Genomic DNA, 18,429 nt, shown 5'->3' with positions numbered 1-18,429 from the left:
TTCCTGTCAATTCAAACGCTCTGGACACTGCAAACTCAACGGGAATTAATTGTTAAACTAACCGAAAAGACGCTACACAATCTTATAAGTTTGTCCCTTCACTCATAAATGGTAAGAAACAAAAAAATCTGCAAGGGGGGTAATTGTTACAGGACTGTTCCAAGTGACCCGAATCTACCGGTACTTAATAGTTCGCATTATTGGAAATTGGAAGGACAATTCTTCGGAATTGTTGTTTCTAGTTTGATAATAGTTCATATTAACAATTGATGTTACACAAGTTGCAAATAGGAACTTTTCGTCTTATTTTGAAGCACTGAACCCTCGACTGAACCTATATCCGAATTTTTTCCTATTGGTCCTGGGACAGCCTGTATATAATAATATATACATATATTTCGTCTGAACCACGACGAAACCAAAACGATGATGAAAACATAAAATGTAATATATACTGAAGAAGGCATACGCCGAAACGTTTATACGAAATAAATGAACAATACAAAAGTTATCCTAACCTAGATACCCAACATAATGAATGAATGATACATATAAAATACTAGGTAAAAAACAAACGTTATACAATATAATAATATATGTATGTAGAATTCTTTATCTTCCTGAAACCGATGACATTTTCAGTCATTACATATACAGGGTGATTCATAACTATTGGGACATAGGCTAAGGGCAGATTGTTTGGACCAAAATATGGCGATAGGACCAAATATACCACAATAAAATATTGCCGTGGAAAAAGATAGAGGGCGTTAAAGTTGAATTTTTCATAAGGGGACAGAACAATATTTTCTTGGAAGTTCGAAAGTCCTTTATTAATAGAATTAGAAAAGGTATAGAAGTCGGGGGAGGCCACGTAGAACATTTAATTTAAGTTTATTCTTTTTATGTTACATTGTTTTTAATTATGCTTTATCGTCGAAATAAATGAATAAAATAAATAAATCGTTACTTCAAATCCCCTTCCGATGCTCTGAACTGTTCAATTGTGTTTTTCTTAAAAATGGATGAAAAAATATACAGTTAAATTATTAGCAAAAAACGAAAAAAAAATTCAACTTTAACGCCCTCTATCTTTTTCCACAGCAATATTTTATTGAGGTATATTTGGTCCCATCGCCATATTTTGGTCCAAACAATTTGCCCTTAGCCTTTGTCCCAATAGTTATGAATCACCCTGTATTTGTTTGTCTTTTCAAATGTCACTCAATAATTATTAAATCTATGGTGATGAAAACTGATGACAACTTAATATTAGGATCTCAATACTATATATTTCGAGGAAAACAGTCATTCATATTGCTTCTATATTCTTTGTTATATTTTTCTTCTGACGGGGAGTGTATAACTTCAACGCAGAACAAACAACAATTTTCTCTTTTTATTTCTTATGTTTCCAATTTTGTTTTCATTTTTACATGAGTATGTCAAATGAATAGGTGTTTGTTGGGATACAATGTGTTTGAAATTCGATGCCCACTGAGAGCATCTCGAACACTATGAGACTCTTAAACTATGTAAATGTCTTTTAAACGGATGACATTTTTGAAAAGACAGTTACTGGATACTTTTAGATGAGTCTGGGACTAAAAAAACTGCGTTAAAAATATATGGTGTGCCATTTAAAAAAACACCGTCCCTCTTCTATATGGTAATTAATTTCTATGATCCCTAAGGCAGGCTGCACACTGACGAAACTGGTTTTATAAAACCGGTTTTATGAAACTAGTTTTATAAAACTGGTTTCATACTCGGCAGTACACTGACGCAACTGCCACATGAGCAGTTTCTGAGATGTCGTCGGATGATGGGGACGTTGTAGTGTTGTGGTGGTCGTATCGAAACAGAAAAAAGAAGCGGAAGTACTGGGTTCATTCCCTAATACAGAACAGATGTCACAGCAATTATGTAGTGGCCAAAGAACTGCATCAAGACCCAGTGAAATTTCAAAATTTTTATGGAATGTCAGAGTCTGCTTTTAATCACTTGATACAGTTAGTAGGTCCCCACATTACGAAAAAGGACACCAACTGCAGAATGGCGCTATGGTCTCCCATGCAGCTTGAACTTTGTTTCTATTACTGTACTCTTTCAAATTGTAATTGTAAAAGCACGGATGCTTTTCTACAGCTTCCACGAGTTTTGTGTTGAAAACTTGATCTTCAGGCATCGCTTTTTGCTGCAAATGTTAAATACAAAACTCATGCCAACGGAGGTTTACAACAAACTGTAGTTACATGCAACCGTGCTAGCGGAGTTGCGTGAAATGCAGTTGCGCAACGTTATGAAATTGTAGTTTCTTGAAACTCAGTGTACTCATCTTTCAATTTTCTTATCTACTGGTTTTACGAAACTTGAGTTTCAAATCTCATGAAACCGGTTTCATGAAACCAGTTTCGTCAGTGTGCAGCCTGCCTTACGAGTGTCATATGAAACATAAAAATGACTGAAAAATATGTTCTGGAATTTTTTGAATATTTCGAACATAACCCAAGATATAGCGAAATATTTGAAACAATCGTTTTTCACAAACGCCCTGTAACTCGAGAACGAATCAAGATATCTACGATCTACTTTCTGATCCTTGAAGACTGTTTCTCTGAGTCTTATAGTTCTCGATATGCTCTCAGTGAGCATCGAATTTTGGACAACCTGTACAAATTCGTTAAAACGTATTTTGTTAGAACCCAAGTTTCGGTAAAAAATTGTATTCTACCTGGAAGGTTCAGGAAAAGTGAAGTAAAACCAATAATATTAAGTCCTAGGAGCCACCGAAATAAGAAAAACTTATTCTGATGTCATTCAGATTAAAGTTCCCCACAATTTGAGCTTCTTTTCAACCTCGTTTTCAACTCCCACCATCGCATCGGCTCGAATTCTAGCAATTTAAAAGCAACTTTGAACATTCAGTTGAGCATGAAATGGTGATGAATAGAAAGAAGATTTATGAGGACCGAACGGGAACAACGTATTTTCTTACTGAATCTAACATCATGGAAGAAATTGAATGTTCAAATAAATCGGAGTTGATTTATACCAACTTAGTTATACTAGAAATATTAGATTCGCCCAGGACAAATGAATGTGGAAATAATGAATATATTTGCTCTGAAAAAAAACTTGAAAAATTTGGTTTGGAGACAATTGACTAGGTAGTTGATGTACACAATATGGTGTCCAATATTGGTGTGGTCTTGAAGGAAATACTTTTCTTGCCAATAAGAAAAACCTACAATTTAAGAGAATGACTGTCATTTTACATAGAGATAGTATGTTACGTAAAACACTATTTCATGACTTTCATCAATATATGGAAATTTGAATACCATTACGAACATTTTGTGACACTTTTATGTCACAGTTTATTCTATACCTCTGATGAAAGAGCCGACACTCATAATTGTACTTTTTAATGCCAATCCTATTCTTGGATACTCGCTCATCAACATCTTTTTTCCACTTCAAAATCATTCCGTGGAATGAAGCAGTTCCATAATTCTCAACACTTTTTTCGTAAGTCAGTTTGTCCAAGCCTAAATTTCAGTACGGAAATATTTGATATGTGAAAAAAGGTGAACCTACGCTTTCGCCATTTTGCAACCATAGAAATTGATGATCTATCGGGCTAAGTCAGCAAAGTGTAAATATAACAGTAGTTATCTTCTTTATCAACTTATCTCCTCTATGAGTTCCACTAGTTATATGGTGGTTATACGAGGATGTATTGATATCTAGTTAGCCTAGACCAGTTCCATGCATAAAAAAAATATTGCGTTAACATAGCAACGAACAATAACTCATCACAAGTGCCAGTGTGAAGTTTGAGGTCAAAAAAGTAAACCAGAGTTACGCAATAAATTCGAAAAATTTGAGTATCGAGCCATCATCAAAAACCTGTATTTAAAATGGTTAAGAGGTAAGCAGATTTACGAAGATATGATTAATAACCTTGGTGATCAATGTCCTTCGTATGCGACCGTGAAAATTTGGACTGCAAGCTTCAAAAGATCTAAATTTTAAATTTTAAACGGTGTCAGTCCCCGAAAATATCGATGAAGTTCATGACATGATTTTATCAGACCGTCGAATTGGGCTAAAACGAATATCTGAAGCACTGAATATTTTATACGAACGCGTTCATCATATAGTTCACGTCAATTTGGACATGAGAAAAATTACTGCAAAATGGATCCCCGAATGTTTGAATGTTGACCAAAAGCGTGCAAGGGTAGAAGCATCGTGTTCGATCTATGCTCGATTTGAAAACGATGTAGACTTCTTAGACCGAATTGTTACTATGGATGAGAATTAGGTACATTTTAACTATCCAGAAACAAAGCAACAATCGATGGAACTCTGGTTCTCCAAGACCTAAGAAGTTCCGTGTCCAAAAACCTGCTGAAAAAGTTCTTGCTTCAGTTTTTTAAGATTGCCAAGGACTAATAGTGATTGATTTTTAGGATAAGAGTATACCAATAACTGGAGATTACTATTCGACATTACTGACCACTCTACGGGAAAGCAATCCAAAGATGTTTTGTTTTTGCAGGACAACGCACGCAAATCTCATGTTGCCATGCAAAAAATTCGTGATTATAAGGGTTTAAATTACTAGAACACCCCCCATCATATTCACCGGATTTGGCTCCGTCCGACTATCATCTTTTTCGTCAACTGAAATTATTTTAAAAGGTCGTAAGTTTTCTTCCACCGAGGAGGTAATAAAAGCTGTGGAGGTCTGGTTTGCAGAGCAAGAAAAAAACATTTTTTTTAAAGGTCTAGAGACGTTGCAGGTTCGTTGTAATAAATGTATCCATTTAAGAGGAGAATATGTTGAGTAATAAAATATTTTGACATTGAAATTTGGTTCTATAGTAGGCTAAGAATTTTTCAATATATCCTCGTATTTCTCTCAATAAATGTGTTCATTGATATGGAGTTTAATTTGCCTAATGAAGACCATCCAATGATCCACAACAAAGACATACCTAATTAATACAGGTTAAAATCAAAATATATGTGCAATTGCATATTCAACCAGATAAATAATAATAATGACTATAGTTACAAAAAATTATATTATCGAAAAAGGTCTAAGAGAATCGGAGCATTGTTGAAAATTTTCTATTGCACCAATGACGAAGATTTTAGAAAGGATCAGCCTGTCACTTGATTCTCCGGTTATAACCAGAAATGTTCATTTGATATAATCAATCAGAAAAATAAAATATCGCAGGAAATTTATTTTCAAATGAGGCTAAAATCTTTTTTTTAGTAGTCGCATATTGGAGTCTTAAATGAAGAAAATGTGCAATATGACCCCCGACTTCAATCATATACAATTCACAAACAGTCAAAAGAATACATCAAATCTTTTTCAAAAAACCTACAGATGCTGTTAAAATATGTCTAAAGAATATAATTGTTTTTTTATTGTTGGCATTTTCACCTAGCCAATTCTTTTAAGGAAAAACAATATAAAAATGGAGAAATATAAAAAGCCATGTATATAAAATAGATAAAATGAATTAGAACATAAACAAACATCAATGAAATAGGAAGAATCATGAAACTATTCTATCTATCTGGAGGGTATTTTATATTAGAAATCGAGTTATTGTACGTAGATTTTTTATGCCTTTTCTATACTGAACTGTGTTATGTATCTTTATATTCATCATTTCGTTGAAAAAGTGTCTGAAATAGTGATGTTCTCTCTCCAAAATTGGAGGATTGCGGAATTCGTATTTCGCTTTATATTGATATTAATATTTTATCAACATGGACACGAACTCTGAGGAATAATTGATGAGGAGTGTATAGTATCTATACAGTCCACCAAATGTATGGAATGTTTTGTTTCTACAAAATGATCATAAATATTTCAAATTCCTATGTATCGATCAATCACCTCACACCAAGGTTAGCTCATTTGCTGTTTGTGACAAAAAATCGGAAATATTCATGATATTTCTCGACGATCTTGAATCCTGAAACATACTCATTACAGCCATGTTTTTCAGATATTACGCTGTATTGAAGCCGCTCCTTCTTGCTGCTTTGGATCGAAGAGGCAGAGTCCTCATTATAGGAGCATGGTTAGGGGCTGTATTGTGCAGTATTCCACAGGTGAGATATCAAACGAATTTCGGCAGAAAAGGAGTGTTATAAGTGAATCAATCCCGTTACGTAATGACGCGGTATGTCAGATTGCTGTCAATGATTCGGCAAATAGAAATACAGGAATTACACTGTTTTATTCATCCAGTATTTATAAGGTTGAGACGATTCAAAGTTAAAATAAGATGATTTATTGGTATTCCTATATAAAGTACATTGTATTGCACAAGTCAGTAATTTCAAAACAGAATATAACAATTTTAGGATGATACTTGATACATCTCACATCATTGTCAGAATATACATAAAAAAAATTCTCATTTGAACTATTCATTTCATATTTTGAATGATACTTATAGAATGCCATTCTCCATTAAGAATAAGATATAAACATTCAACGAGAAAAAAAAACATAAAAATACAAATTTGAAATGATACAAAATACCATTCCATATCCAAAACAAACAATATAATTATTCAATAAATTACTCCAAGATTAAAGTTTCAAATTACTGAACAGGAACTCTTGCACACTCCAAAATGCATTCTGGTACAATATTTCGTTGATACTTTTTTTGAATTCCTTAAGATTGAGCCTTTTCACCTCTTCAGGTTACTTGTTGAAATTTATGAGAAATAAAGTTGGGACCATTCTTTGATTTTCGAGTCGCATATTTTATATTATTCCTGTATCATATTTTGGAAGATCCCTGTTTTTATTATATGCATAGACAAGGCATTCATAAATGTGATCCCCAATTTTCGCCATTTTTTTCATAAGAATCTCAATAACTCATAAACTAATTTCTTTAACCAAGGTAAAACTGTTGGAATTACGATTGAATGAGCTATCTATAACGATGCAAAGATATTTCACGTGGGCCATTTGAAATAAGAAAGTAGTAGCCTTTTTCGGTATAACCGGAAGCTAGCTATACTGCTTAAAATTTTCTTTTCTTACAAGTATGCTCGGCCTTTGATTGATGAAAATTATTGCTTTCAGGCCGTTGTTTTCCACGTCGAAACGCACCCTCATGTGAAATGGTATACACAGTGTGTGACGTTCAACTCATTTCCATCCCACACCATAGAAATCTGTTATGCAGTTTTTGGAATGGTGATGATGTACGCATTTCCGCTTGTCATTATTATTTATTCTTACGCAGCCATTCTGATGGAAATTTGCAGAAGAACAAGAAATCCCACTGGAGGTGAGTAATAGAACGCTAGTAGAAAATTTCACTCGAAGATTTTGCGTTCCCAAAATCTTCGAATTATCAAAATTTTTCTCATGCCAAATCTAAATTGATAAAATTTCTTTACCGGCGTGAGTGTCGTATACCAGACTTTCACGTTATGCCATCTCATTAACAAAGACTTTCATATTTAAGTAAGTAAAATAAAGTATTATAGGGCAATAGATAATTCGAAGATAAATCAACTAACTACCTACATATAATGGAGTAGCTGTACCCAAATTTTTTAGAAGTGAGTGGCACGGAATTACGATGACTTACATTTATTGACTGCCAAATTTTCTGACGCCCGATTTTTGAACTCCATTTATCGGAAGTTAATCTAATCGATAGATTTAATAGACCAATAACTGATAATTTTAGTTACTGAGGACCACTGGAAAAGAAAACCTTCAATAATCTTTGATTAAGTTAAACCAAAGAGTATCAACTTGTTACTCTTTGGTTCGACGTTCTTATTTAGGTACATGCATTTAACCTCACTTTAGTAAATACCATACTAGTATTTAGAATTTTTAGTTAGTAGTAATGGAAGGATAAGTGGAAGGATACTTAATGGGTTAATCTCTAGAAATCAGCCAGTTATTTGATCGAAAGTTGTCAAAACATTGAAAGTTACTTGAGAAACTGACACAAAGCCAACGACAGTTCCATTCGTTAAGGTCTTCGATTTAATAACTAATACTTATAATGGTTATTGAACGAGCTTAGAAACTATGCATTTAATATTCAATTTTTGACTTGGTACTTCTAACTTTCTTTGCATTCGTTAGTAACTCGTCAGTAACTATTTGTAGTACCAAAGATAGTGGTGGAAAAACAACGTATTCCGCTGGGTGCTAACTTTACGGGTGCCGCACTGTTCGATTTTTCCCGAAAAATAAAGTACGGTTGGAAATTGCAGCGATTTTTAGCACAGAATTCTTTTTCTAATTTTGGCATATAAAATGACACTTTTTAAAACTTTACTTTTACTTTTCGCAACCAGTTACGCAAAGTAAAATATTTCGCTACTGATGATGATGAAACTATACTTGCTTCCATAGTAACGGGGTGAATTATTTCCGTCAGTAGACGATTTTGAAGGAATCTGCGAGAGAAGCTTTCATTTCAAAGACGGTTTTAGTACTTTTCAATTTGAATTCATAGCACATTCTATTCAAAATTAAAAAAAATATTGTGTGAAACACTATACGCTCATTACGAAAAATAATGCTTTTCTGAACTGGTTGCACAAATAACTATTGTTTGCAACCTAACCTATAATGGGAAAATGACACCCTCAAAATGCGACGTTAGCACCCACTTTTTCGAAAATTCCCAATTTTTTTACTTCCAATAGCACTTTTTCAGTAACTATTTGTAACGACAAAATTTTGTTTGTAACCTTGAATGGAATAATGTTACGCTCAAAATGCGAAGTTATCATTCACTTTCACAAAAATGAAGATAATTTTTTTGTATTCGTTAGTAACTCATTAATAACTATTTGAAACACCAAAATTTCGTTTGTATCTCAAAGTTAATAGTAGAAAACTGCTTGGAACTAACTCGGCTGGCATACACTTATCGTCTTATCGATTTTTCGCTAAAAATATAATTCAGTTGAAGAAGAATCGTTAGTAACTATGCATCTGTAATACAAAAATGTTCCATTTTAACCTAACCCATAATGGGAAAATGACACCCCCAACATGCGAAGTTAGCACCCACTTTTTCGAAAACGAATTTTTTTTATTCGTTAGTAACTCGTAATTAACTATTCGTTACACCAAAATTTTTGCCTCGAGGATAGTAGTAGAAAAACACCGCATTCTGTTGGGTGCTAACTCAAAATCAAGTATCAATCGAATATAATAATTCATCTCGGAAATACTGAATTTTCCATATTGAACGAAATGCTTGAGTCAATATGAATTGGATGTGGAATTTGTATCGATACAAATACAAATACGAGCACAAGCATCGGTACCAGTCGAAAATTTTCATGAAAAAAAAAACTGAAAGCAAAAAATAAATATGTCACAAATATGTGGTTACAGATCAGGTATTTTACGGAAGCGAGCAATAAATTTGCACTTAAGGGGAACTACTTTGTCCATTACAGATTAGGTTATTAATGAAAAATTTTTGTGTGGAACATCTAGTGACAGAGTACCTACTACCGAAAGCAAAAGCGAAATCGAGAATTTCCCAACATACTGTTTCTTGTAATCACACTCTTCACAATTTTAGGGTGTAAGTTTTTCATCAATGGTTGAGTAGAAAAAAATGTTATCCCATAAATATTTAGTAACCAACGGAGGACTATTAGAAGCAAAAAAGAAATACAGAATTTTCGAAAAAATGGGTGCTAACTTCGCATTTTCGGGATGTTAGGTTACGAACTTGTGTTACAAATTATATAGTTACTTACGATGGACTCTCCAACTGAATTTTATTTTTAGATGCACATTAAGTTAGCTCATTCCTGAGGTACAATCGACAATTTTGGTGTAACAAATATTTACTAACAAGTAATTAACGAATACTTGATAAATCATTAGATGAATAGTTTTTTTCTGAAAATAATAAATGAAAAGTAGGATGTTCCATTTGAAAAAATTAAATTTTGAACGTTTTTCGAGTGAAAAGACTAAGAATTTCGGACCCCCTGTATATTACAAATCAAGGTTTTTCTACTGGAAACTCATCCTCAGGATCTCAGCAACATATTTTCATAATTTCAGCTTCCACGAAATATTTTTTTCTGTGCCGATTTCTTTATATCAATGTTATTGACAATTTTATGTGGAAAACGAATACGAAAGTATCAGGAATATGGATAGGGAAGTACTAAAAAAAGTTCTGATAAATAGGGTAGCCCATTTGAAAAAACCATGTTCGTAGTATTTTTTCGTGAAAACTGCAATGTCGCAAAATTGGAAATATGTTAGTCAGATAAATTAGAAGGGTAAACTCTTGTACCCAAATTTACCGTTTTCCTTAAACGTGTGACAGGCCACCTACCGTGGGGCACCTTATATGAAACAGTCATTACTGGTAAGTTTTCACAAACCTCACATTCATCTAACTTATTCATTTGATGTTTATTATTCCTCGTATATTTGCCTGAAGTATACTCGAGATAATAAAAAAAATAAATTAAATGAAGGTGGTGTTCATTAACTTAGTTTTCATGTTGGTTAATACGGTTTCATTTAATGAACGCCTAGCACAACAAGGATTACGAAATTCTACTACAGCTAAAAGTCGAGAATTGTAAACTTAAAATTTATAAATCTGAAACATCGCCAGATTAAATATACAGGGGTTGTACAAGCACAATCTCTATGACAAACTTTGACAGATGGTAGCTGTGCTTATTCTGAACATTTTTTTCCTATGAAAATATGTCCGATTCGTTTTCGTTTAGGAGTTACAAGCATTTGAAAAATTATATTTGTATGTTCAAATCATAATATTAAATGAAAATTTTGAGACTATAAAAATTGTTCACATCGACGAACTAAAGATGACGTCACTCGGCGGATCAGATTTGGATCGTTTCGTATTTGGTTTGATGCATCTTGAATTCGATGAAATAATTGTTGATGAGATTGGATTTCAGGGTAATGAACAAACTGCTTCATATGTCCCCATAAATTTAAATCTAAGGGATTAAGATCAGGCGAACGAGGTGGCTATTGTATTGGTCCTACTTGACCTATCAAGTTATTCAGGAAATGTTCATTCAGCCAACTTACCTACTACTTGTCTCCCACTATGTGGTGGTGCACCATCGTGCTGATACGATACCAAATATTTTCAACAATTTTGAGCTCTAAGTCATCAATGAAGTCAAAAAGATTTGAACGATCATTTATAACATGTACTGGCATCAAATCATTGTTAAAAATCTCACCCCAAACGTTTACACTGAAACGTTGCTGAAATCGTCTTTGTCTAATGGCATATATGGAGTCTGCAATGCCCATACATGTACATTATATGCGAATGCGACCATGGGAGGAGGTACCCTTCTGGCTTTTCGGAGTTATTTGAATGCACAGCGAGTAGATCTTTCAATACTGCACCAATTGGTGCCCACTGTTGATGTCGTTGGTTGCACGATAAAGTTGTATGGTTGTATGCTTGTATATTCCGCCTAGAATTGATGTTCCATCCTATGATTTATTTCTTGAGGCTCTCTCATCCCTTGATATTGTTCATGGTAAACAACTTTTAATACTTGGGGACTTCAACGCTCCTGAGTTTGTTTCTTCTTCATCTTCCGATCCGAGAACTTCAGCACTCGGAGTTTTTTCGAGTGTTTTGGACTTAGTTCAGTTCAACTCGCAGCTTAATGTTAACAACAGGCTCTTAGATCTGGTGTTCTCCAATGTATCATGTGATATGGATTCTGAGGTCCCTGCATATGTTTCTGTTGACTCTCACCATCCGCCATTTCTGCTTAGGCTGGACGTGAAGAAGAATAACTCTAACCTTGATTTGGGCGGAAATAATGAATTCAGGGAGTACAACTTCAGGAGAGCAAATTTCATCTCGATGTATAGGATGATTTCTGAGGTCAATTGGTCATTCATCACAAATATAGCTGATACCAATGTTGCGTGTGGGGAATTCTATTCGGTACTCGATGCAATTTTTCAGGACACTGTTCCTTTGAAGAGAAAACGAAAGAGGAGATTTCCTCCCTGGTACACTACGGAAATTATTGAATGTATACTCCTAAAGGAAAAAGCCTTCTCGAACTATAAAAAGTATAGAAGTGATTTTGATTTTCAACATTTTTGCAATGTCCGCCGCAGATTGAAGGCCTTGTTGCACACTGAGTATGGAAGTTTTATTCGACACTCAGAAGAATATGTTAGCACTCAGCCCGATAGGTTCTGGCAGTTTGTGCACGATAAAAGAGGTAATTCTCGTATTCCAGGAAGGATGGTAAATGGTTCTCAGGTTATCGAGGGGACGAAGAATATCGCTAATGCTTTTGGTACTTACTTCGGTAGCGTCTTTGATGATGTTTGTTCTGTGAGCGTACCCCTGTTCCAGGAGATTTCTCGATTACAGGTTTCAGTCGATTCAATCACGGATGCTCAGATTCTCAGGGCTGCGAAGAGGTTGGGCGACAAAGCAACGGCTGGGCCAGATGGTGTGCCAAGCTATTTGGTAAGAGATTGTATCGCTGCGCTGTTGACACCCTTACGCCATATTTTTAACTTAATATTAAATACTGGAATATACCCAGATATGTGGAAGCTCGCTAAGGTTGTGCCTGTGTTGAAGAAAGGAGATCGATCACAGATTGGGAATTATAGGCCTATATCTCTGTTGTGCAACTTCTCGAAAATTTTCGAGATTATTTTATATAACGAGATCTACCCAGTTGTGAAACACCTGATCAGTATTGAGCAGCACGGCTTTATGGGTGGGAGGTCATGCATCAGTAACCTCGTTTGCTTTACCGAGTTTTTGACTCGTAGCCTGGATGAGGGTCATCAAGTGGATGTTATGTTTGCCGATTTCCAGAAGGCTTTTGATAGGATCTGTCATGAAATCCTTATTGAAAAACTCAGATGTAAGTTCGGCTTTTCACATACATTGCTGGCAGTGATCGCATCTTACCTGTTCAATCGTCGGCAATATGTTCAGATCGAAGGCTTCCGTTCAGAAGAGTATGCTGCTACATCCGGTATACCTCAGGGATCTAATCTGGGCCCTCTCTTATTCATATTGTTTTTAAATGATATCATCGATGTAATAGAGAGTGCAAAGCTGGTCTTTGCCGATGATTTGAAAATTTTACGCAGGATAATGAGTTCAGGTGATTGCGAGGGGCTTCAGGAGGATTTAGAGCGGTTGTATCATTGGTGTGTTGTTAACAAGCTCAGCCTAAATATTTCTAAATGTAGCGTCATGTCTTTCACGAGGAGTAAGCAACCTGTTGTGTTCCCCTACACAGTGTGCGGTAATTTGTTGGCGAGAGTATCTGAGGTTAGGGATTTGGGTGTGATCTTTGATAGTAGACTCACTTTCATCCCGCACGTTGATCAGTTAGTGCTTTCTGTCTCGAAGGTTTATGGTTTCATAATACGCAACTGCAGATATTTTACTCACACATCAACCTTTTTGTGCCTTTTCAATGCATTAATAAGAAGCAGGTTAGACTATGGCTCTGTAGCTTGGAATCCCATCTACAATTGTCACAGACAGCGCATTGAATCAATTCAGAAGCGTTTCCTGAAGTACCTTGTTTGGAGGGAGGATGGTGTCTACCCAGTGAGAGGTTCAGAGTATGGCTTGCTTTTGAACAGATTTGGAATCTCCTCTTTGGAAGTTAGACGAAAAGTACTGGCGGTGAAATTTTTGTACAATGTAGTGAATGACATAACGGATTGTCCATCGTTACTAGCTATGGTCAACTTCCTAGTGAGAAGGCAACATTCGAGATCACAGGAACTTTTTTACTTGCGTACTCCCAGGACCAATCTTCTCCTGCAATCTCCGATTGAGTTTATGTGCCGGACCTTCAATACGATCTCTGCGGTTTGTGATATTAATTTTGACACTTTACCATGTATTATTGAAGTACTTTTATGCAGTTTGGAGTGTGAACAGTAGACTGAGTTTTCTTTGTTACCATCGAGTGGTGTAATGATCGGTTGTGAGTTTTTTTTTTTTTTTCTGGGTTCAGTTCATATTGCTTTAATGTTCATTTTTTATTCATTTCCTGTAATTGGGTTCTTCCTGTAGGAAATAAATGGCTTATTATTATTATATATATTATTATTATGCGTACTGTTGATACCTTCCTTAGTGAAACAAGCTTCGTCATACCACATGACTAAATCTATTATATTGGGCATGTTGTTGGACTAACCATCTACAAAATTTTGACCTTCGTAACCCATCGTCAGCAATGTCAGCAGGTAAAGCTTGCACATTTTGTCTATGAAATGGATGCTACATTTCTCCTTTTTAGACACGCCGTACGAAATTTCGTGATAAATGAAGATTAGTTGCACACGCTTTATCTATATTCAGAATACAGAAATTCGCCATTAGAAGTATATTGAAGATGAAGTATAGGGAGACCTGTAGAGGTGTATTAAAAAAAAAACAATATACTTACTTTACCTCAATACTTCACAAAGTTCGAAAAGACCCGTTCATATAACACAAGGAACGACTACTTCATTTATCCTCAGCATAACCTCTCTTCCACCGAAAAATCTTGTACTTATATGTGTATCAAACTGTACAACGCACTGCCAAGACGCATAAGGGAGATTGATAAATTCAAAAATTTTCGCAGAGAGATTCATGAACTCTTAATACAGCAGGAACCCTACACCATACTTGATTTTTTGTCAGGAATGAGTCAAACTTCAGCATAATCACTCTTGTGTATTTTCTGTTTTTGACATTTCCCATTTTCATTGTGAATATTGTAACGATGATTTTTTGCGAATAAAGTTTATTATTATATTATTATTATTATTATACGTCGAACACCAATCGAAGGACAGCATCTTTTACATTTTCCTCATTTTCTACATTCACTTCAGTTGGCCGAATGGTTTTCTTTGGAGCAGGATTGCCTGTTTATGGAAGTCTTCGGAATGATGCACAAAATACTATGTGAGCAGGTTGATTTCTATTAGGATATTTTCTTCTATCGGTATTCTCGAGCTGCTCTTCTGGAGTTTCCATTGGAATACCCATATTCGAATACCTACAATATCTGCATACTCCTGAGTCGTTAAAGAATGCATTGTTATTCAAAACGTAGACCAAATATCAAATGAATAATTTAAATAACGTCAATTACCATATCAACCGATATTTTCTGTCGGCCTACTTAATCAAAACTTGAGAATAAATTTTCCTAAACGAAAACGAATCTGACCTATGTTCATTTCATAGGAAACAAAATGTTTGAAAGAAGCACAGCTACCATCTCCCAAAGTTTGTCATAGAGCTTGTAGAACACCATGTATAAAAGATCAAGTTGACTTCAAAACTCCACACCAATGAATTACTTTTGAGAATGAAATAAATTGTTTTTCATATTAAATAATAAATTAATAACCCTTATTAAAATCAACAAAGAATGTATACAGATTGGCCATTGAGAACAAACCTGCATACCTACAGCTGTCGGCAGAACCGATTTATATAAAATCGCTAGGACATGACAATGTCAATTTTTTACTCCAGGGGGACAATTCAAAACCGTAACGCTTCAATCCCGCGTGTTACAACTCAAAATATATTTCTGAAAGGGGAAATGGTGAAAGTGATACCTCATTTGAGGTCCTTTCTATTCTGAGTTCGGAATATTTGAATTCAATCCATCTGTTTTCAAAATATTCAATTCAAATTAAACAACGTTGGTTTTCCCTTCAAGCATACTGTGTACCTAAATGCAATTTTCATGTAAATCTGATGTACGTTCCCGCACAGATGGTTGTTTTCTAAAAATCAAAAATAATTTCAATTCTTTCTGCCAATGAATAAACTATTTTCACCAATGGAGAATTCTACTCAATTTAGTTATCACAGCATAATATGCAAGTTTAAACTGAATAATTATGAGTTTCATTCATGATTTTTTCAAATGCACGGCGGAAACTATTCAAAATTATTCTTCAAATATGGAGTTTTAATATTTAAATCGCTTGGTTTCAAGTTCACGATTTGGCAACAGCGCCTACTAATAAATAAAATTAACAATATCCGATCTTCTTGTGTAATAAGCCCGTTTGCAACAGCCGAGAATTCTCTAGAAAATTTACTCGAGATTTCATGCGCCGTGAATTATTTACCGTTGCATACGCACTTTCGGTAGAATTCTCTGTTCACTTGCATACAAAATAATCTCTGCCGTTTTCTTGCGAGAATTTTAATTTTGTAGAGAATTCTTGTATTGGCTGTTACAAACAGGCTTAAAAGAACAACTGTTGATTTACAGGCGCGTAGGTACTTATTGGCGAGCCTTAACTGCAACCGGCCATAAAAATCCCATAAAATTTTAAGACCTTTCTCGCTTTCGTCGCAGACTTCATAGACAGCCATCTTTGTCTATCTCATCAAGATAATGTATTTGTTGTCCTTTATTATCAAGGCAAATTTCATTCGATGATGCCAACTTGTACAATTGAGATGAAACGCTTTAAATTTTGAATACCCATTTATATTTTTCATTTTTAGGTGCTTAAAATAATTTTTTTTGAGAAACGGTTGGAATTGTTATTTCAAAATGTGACGTTTCAAAGATATTTCATAAAAAATACATCATTTTCGTCAGAAGGAGTATTTCCTATTGTATTGCCAATTAACACGTTGAGCGCCACAGCGGTCCGTAGGGACCGCTGATAGTCTTACTTGTAGGACCACGGCGGTCTGTAGGGACCGCTGTTTTGGAATTTACGACTACTTTTCAGTAGTATTTTTTTCGAATTTTTATTCGAAAAAAATTTAACAGGTGTTGTTATGGTTATGATAAGGAGATTGGACTCGACAAATTTATCCTGTACCGCATCTACTGTGTGTTTCTATTTTTCTGGGGACCAGAGCGGTCCCGTGGGACCGCTCATCAATATTCTTGATATCAGGCGATATTGCACTTTTAGGGAAAATCTGACCAAAGGGATTATCTATATGATATAAGAGCAAAACAAAATATCGACACAAAAAATTTGGCCCCACAAGAAAATATATCGATATTTTGATGGCGCTCAACGTGTTAAAGAAAGAGCATTAATATTTTGAAGTCTGGTGTATGGCAGATTATCGTCGAAACCATAGAATGAATTAGTGGAAATTTGATTGATTCTTACAAATCCCAATAGAAAGGCCTTTCAAATTAGTTATCACTAACTCCCATCTTCCCTATTCAAAATATAGGGGTTGGGGTTGTAACACTAAGGGTTGAAGTGATACGGTTTTGTATTTGATCTAAGAAGCCGCTGTTTCGTCTCAATGGCTCACACCTTAAATGCATCTATGTTAATTTATCTCAACATCCTTGAACCCTTGAGGAAGATGACAGGAAGATGATGTTTCAATAGGTTATATGAAATAGTTATTTTCCTAACAAGTGTGCAAAGTGCTACTTGACTGCATGAAACTATCGAAGTGGAGTCTTATGTTGAATACAAATATTATTATTAATTTTTCAATGGAAAAATTCAGTATGGATGCCATAAGAAAAAAAAAGCTGGAGGTTGTATTTTGAAATCTTGTATGCCGATATCAAAAAGAATGATATTATTTAATTGAATGATAACACTGTATGATTTTACAATTTCATGAGAAAGATATAAGCAATTCTCGATATCAAATATTCCCAATTTTTCATTCTGAATCTAGATTAAAAGAATATATTAATATTTGGGGTACGTCATTTATGAGGACTCACAAAGGCAGAGCTTTTCCGTCAATAAACAGAATTTTTATCTGGTATGGAAGATAGTAGTGGATAGCATCGAATTTGTCACCACTTTGTTTATCTATATTCACTTAATACTAGGAGTTTAGAAGAATAAATTCAACGTACCTATACTTAATTAACTCTTTACTCACTTGTTGATTGCATTTTTGAAATAAGTTATAAGAACTAGTGGAAATGTCCTCGAGTTTTCATTCTTTCTAATGGAGAAAAGTTTTCAGGAGCGGTTGAGTGGTTTCTTTCACAGAGTTTTCCCCCAGCACCGATCTGAAACAAGTTTCGAAGTACTCTAGACATTTAAGTGGGATTATCCCCATGTAATGTAGGATTTCGTATAAAGCGGTTATTGGCTATTGCGATTTGAAATATACCGGTTGGCCCACCACAGACGCGGCGCTCATTTTGAGGGAGTAAATAAAGATATTTTGAAAATCTTTTCTTGTGGTGTTTGTAGGGTGTTCAAGAGCACAATTTAAAATAATTGTCATATATTCAGGGTGTTGACCTCAAAAATGGATTGAAAAGCTCAAATTATGATGAGTTTCATCAGATTATTTTATACCTTAGAAGCACCCTTTA

The 18,429-nt window shown here is 34.8% G+C and overlaps 1 protein-coding gene across 1 annotated transcript in view; it reads left to right on the top strand.

The window, feature by feature from the left end:
* LOC123308507 (gonadotropin-releasing hormone II receptor) overlaps nt 1–18,429 on the top strand; it is a 169,691-nt gene that overhangs the window by 81,167 nt on the left and 70,095 nt on the right. Inside the window, exons 4-5 of the mRNA XM_044891190.1 lie at nt 6,042–6,147; nt 7,142–7,349. Coding sequence (XP_044747125.1) covers nt 6,042–6,147; nt 7,142–7,349 — 314 coding nt within the window. The remainder of the gene's footprint in view (nt 1–6,041; nt 6,148–7,141; nt 7,350–18,429) is intronic.

The sequence above is a fragment of the Coccinella septempunctata genome, chromosome 2, assembly GCF_907165205.1.
Source record: "Coccinella septempunctata chromosome 2, icCocSept1.1, whole genome shotgun sequence".
In the NCBI taxonomy this organism is placed as follows: domain Eukaryota; kingdom Metazoa; phylum Arthropoda; class Insecta; order Coleoptera; family Coccinellidae; genus Coccinella; species Coccinella septempunctata.
This window is presented reverse-complemented; position numbering and strand designations above follow the sequence as displayed.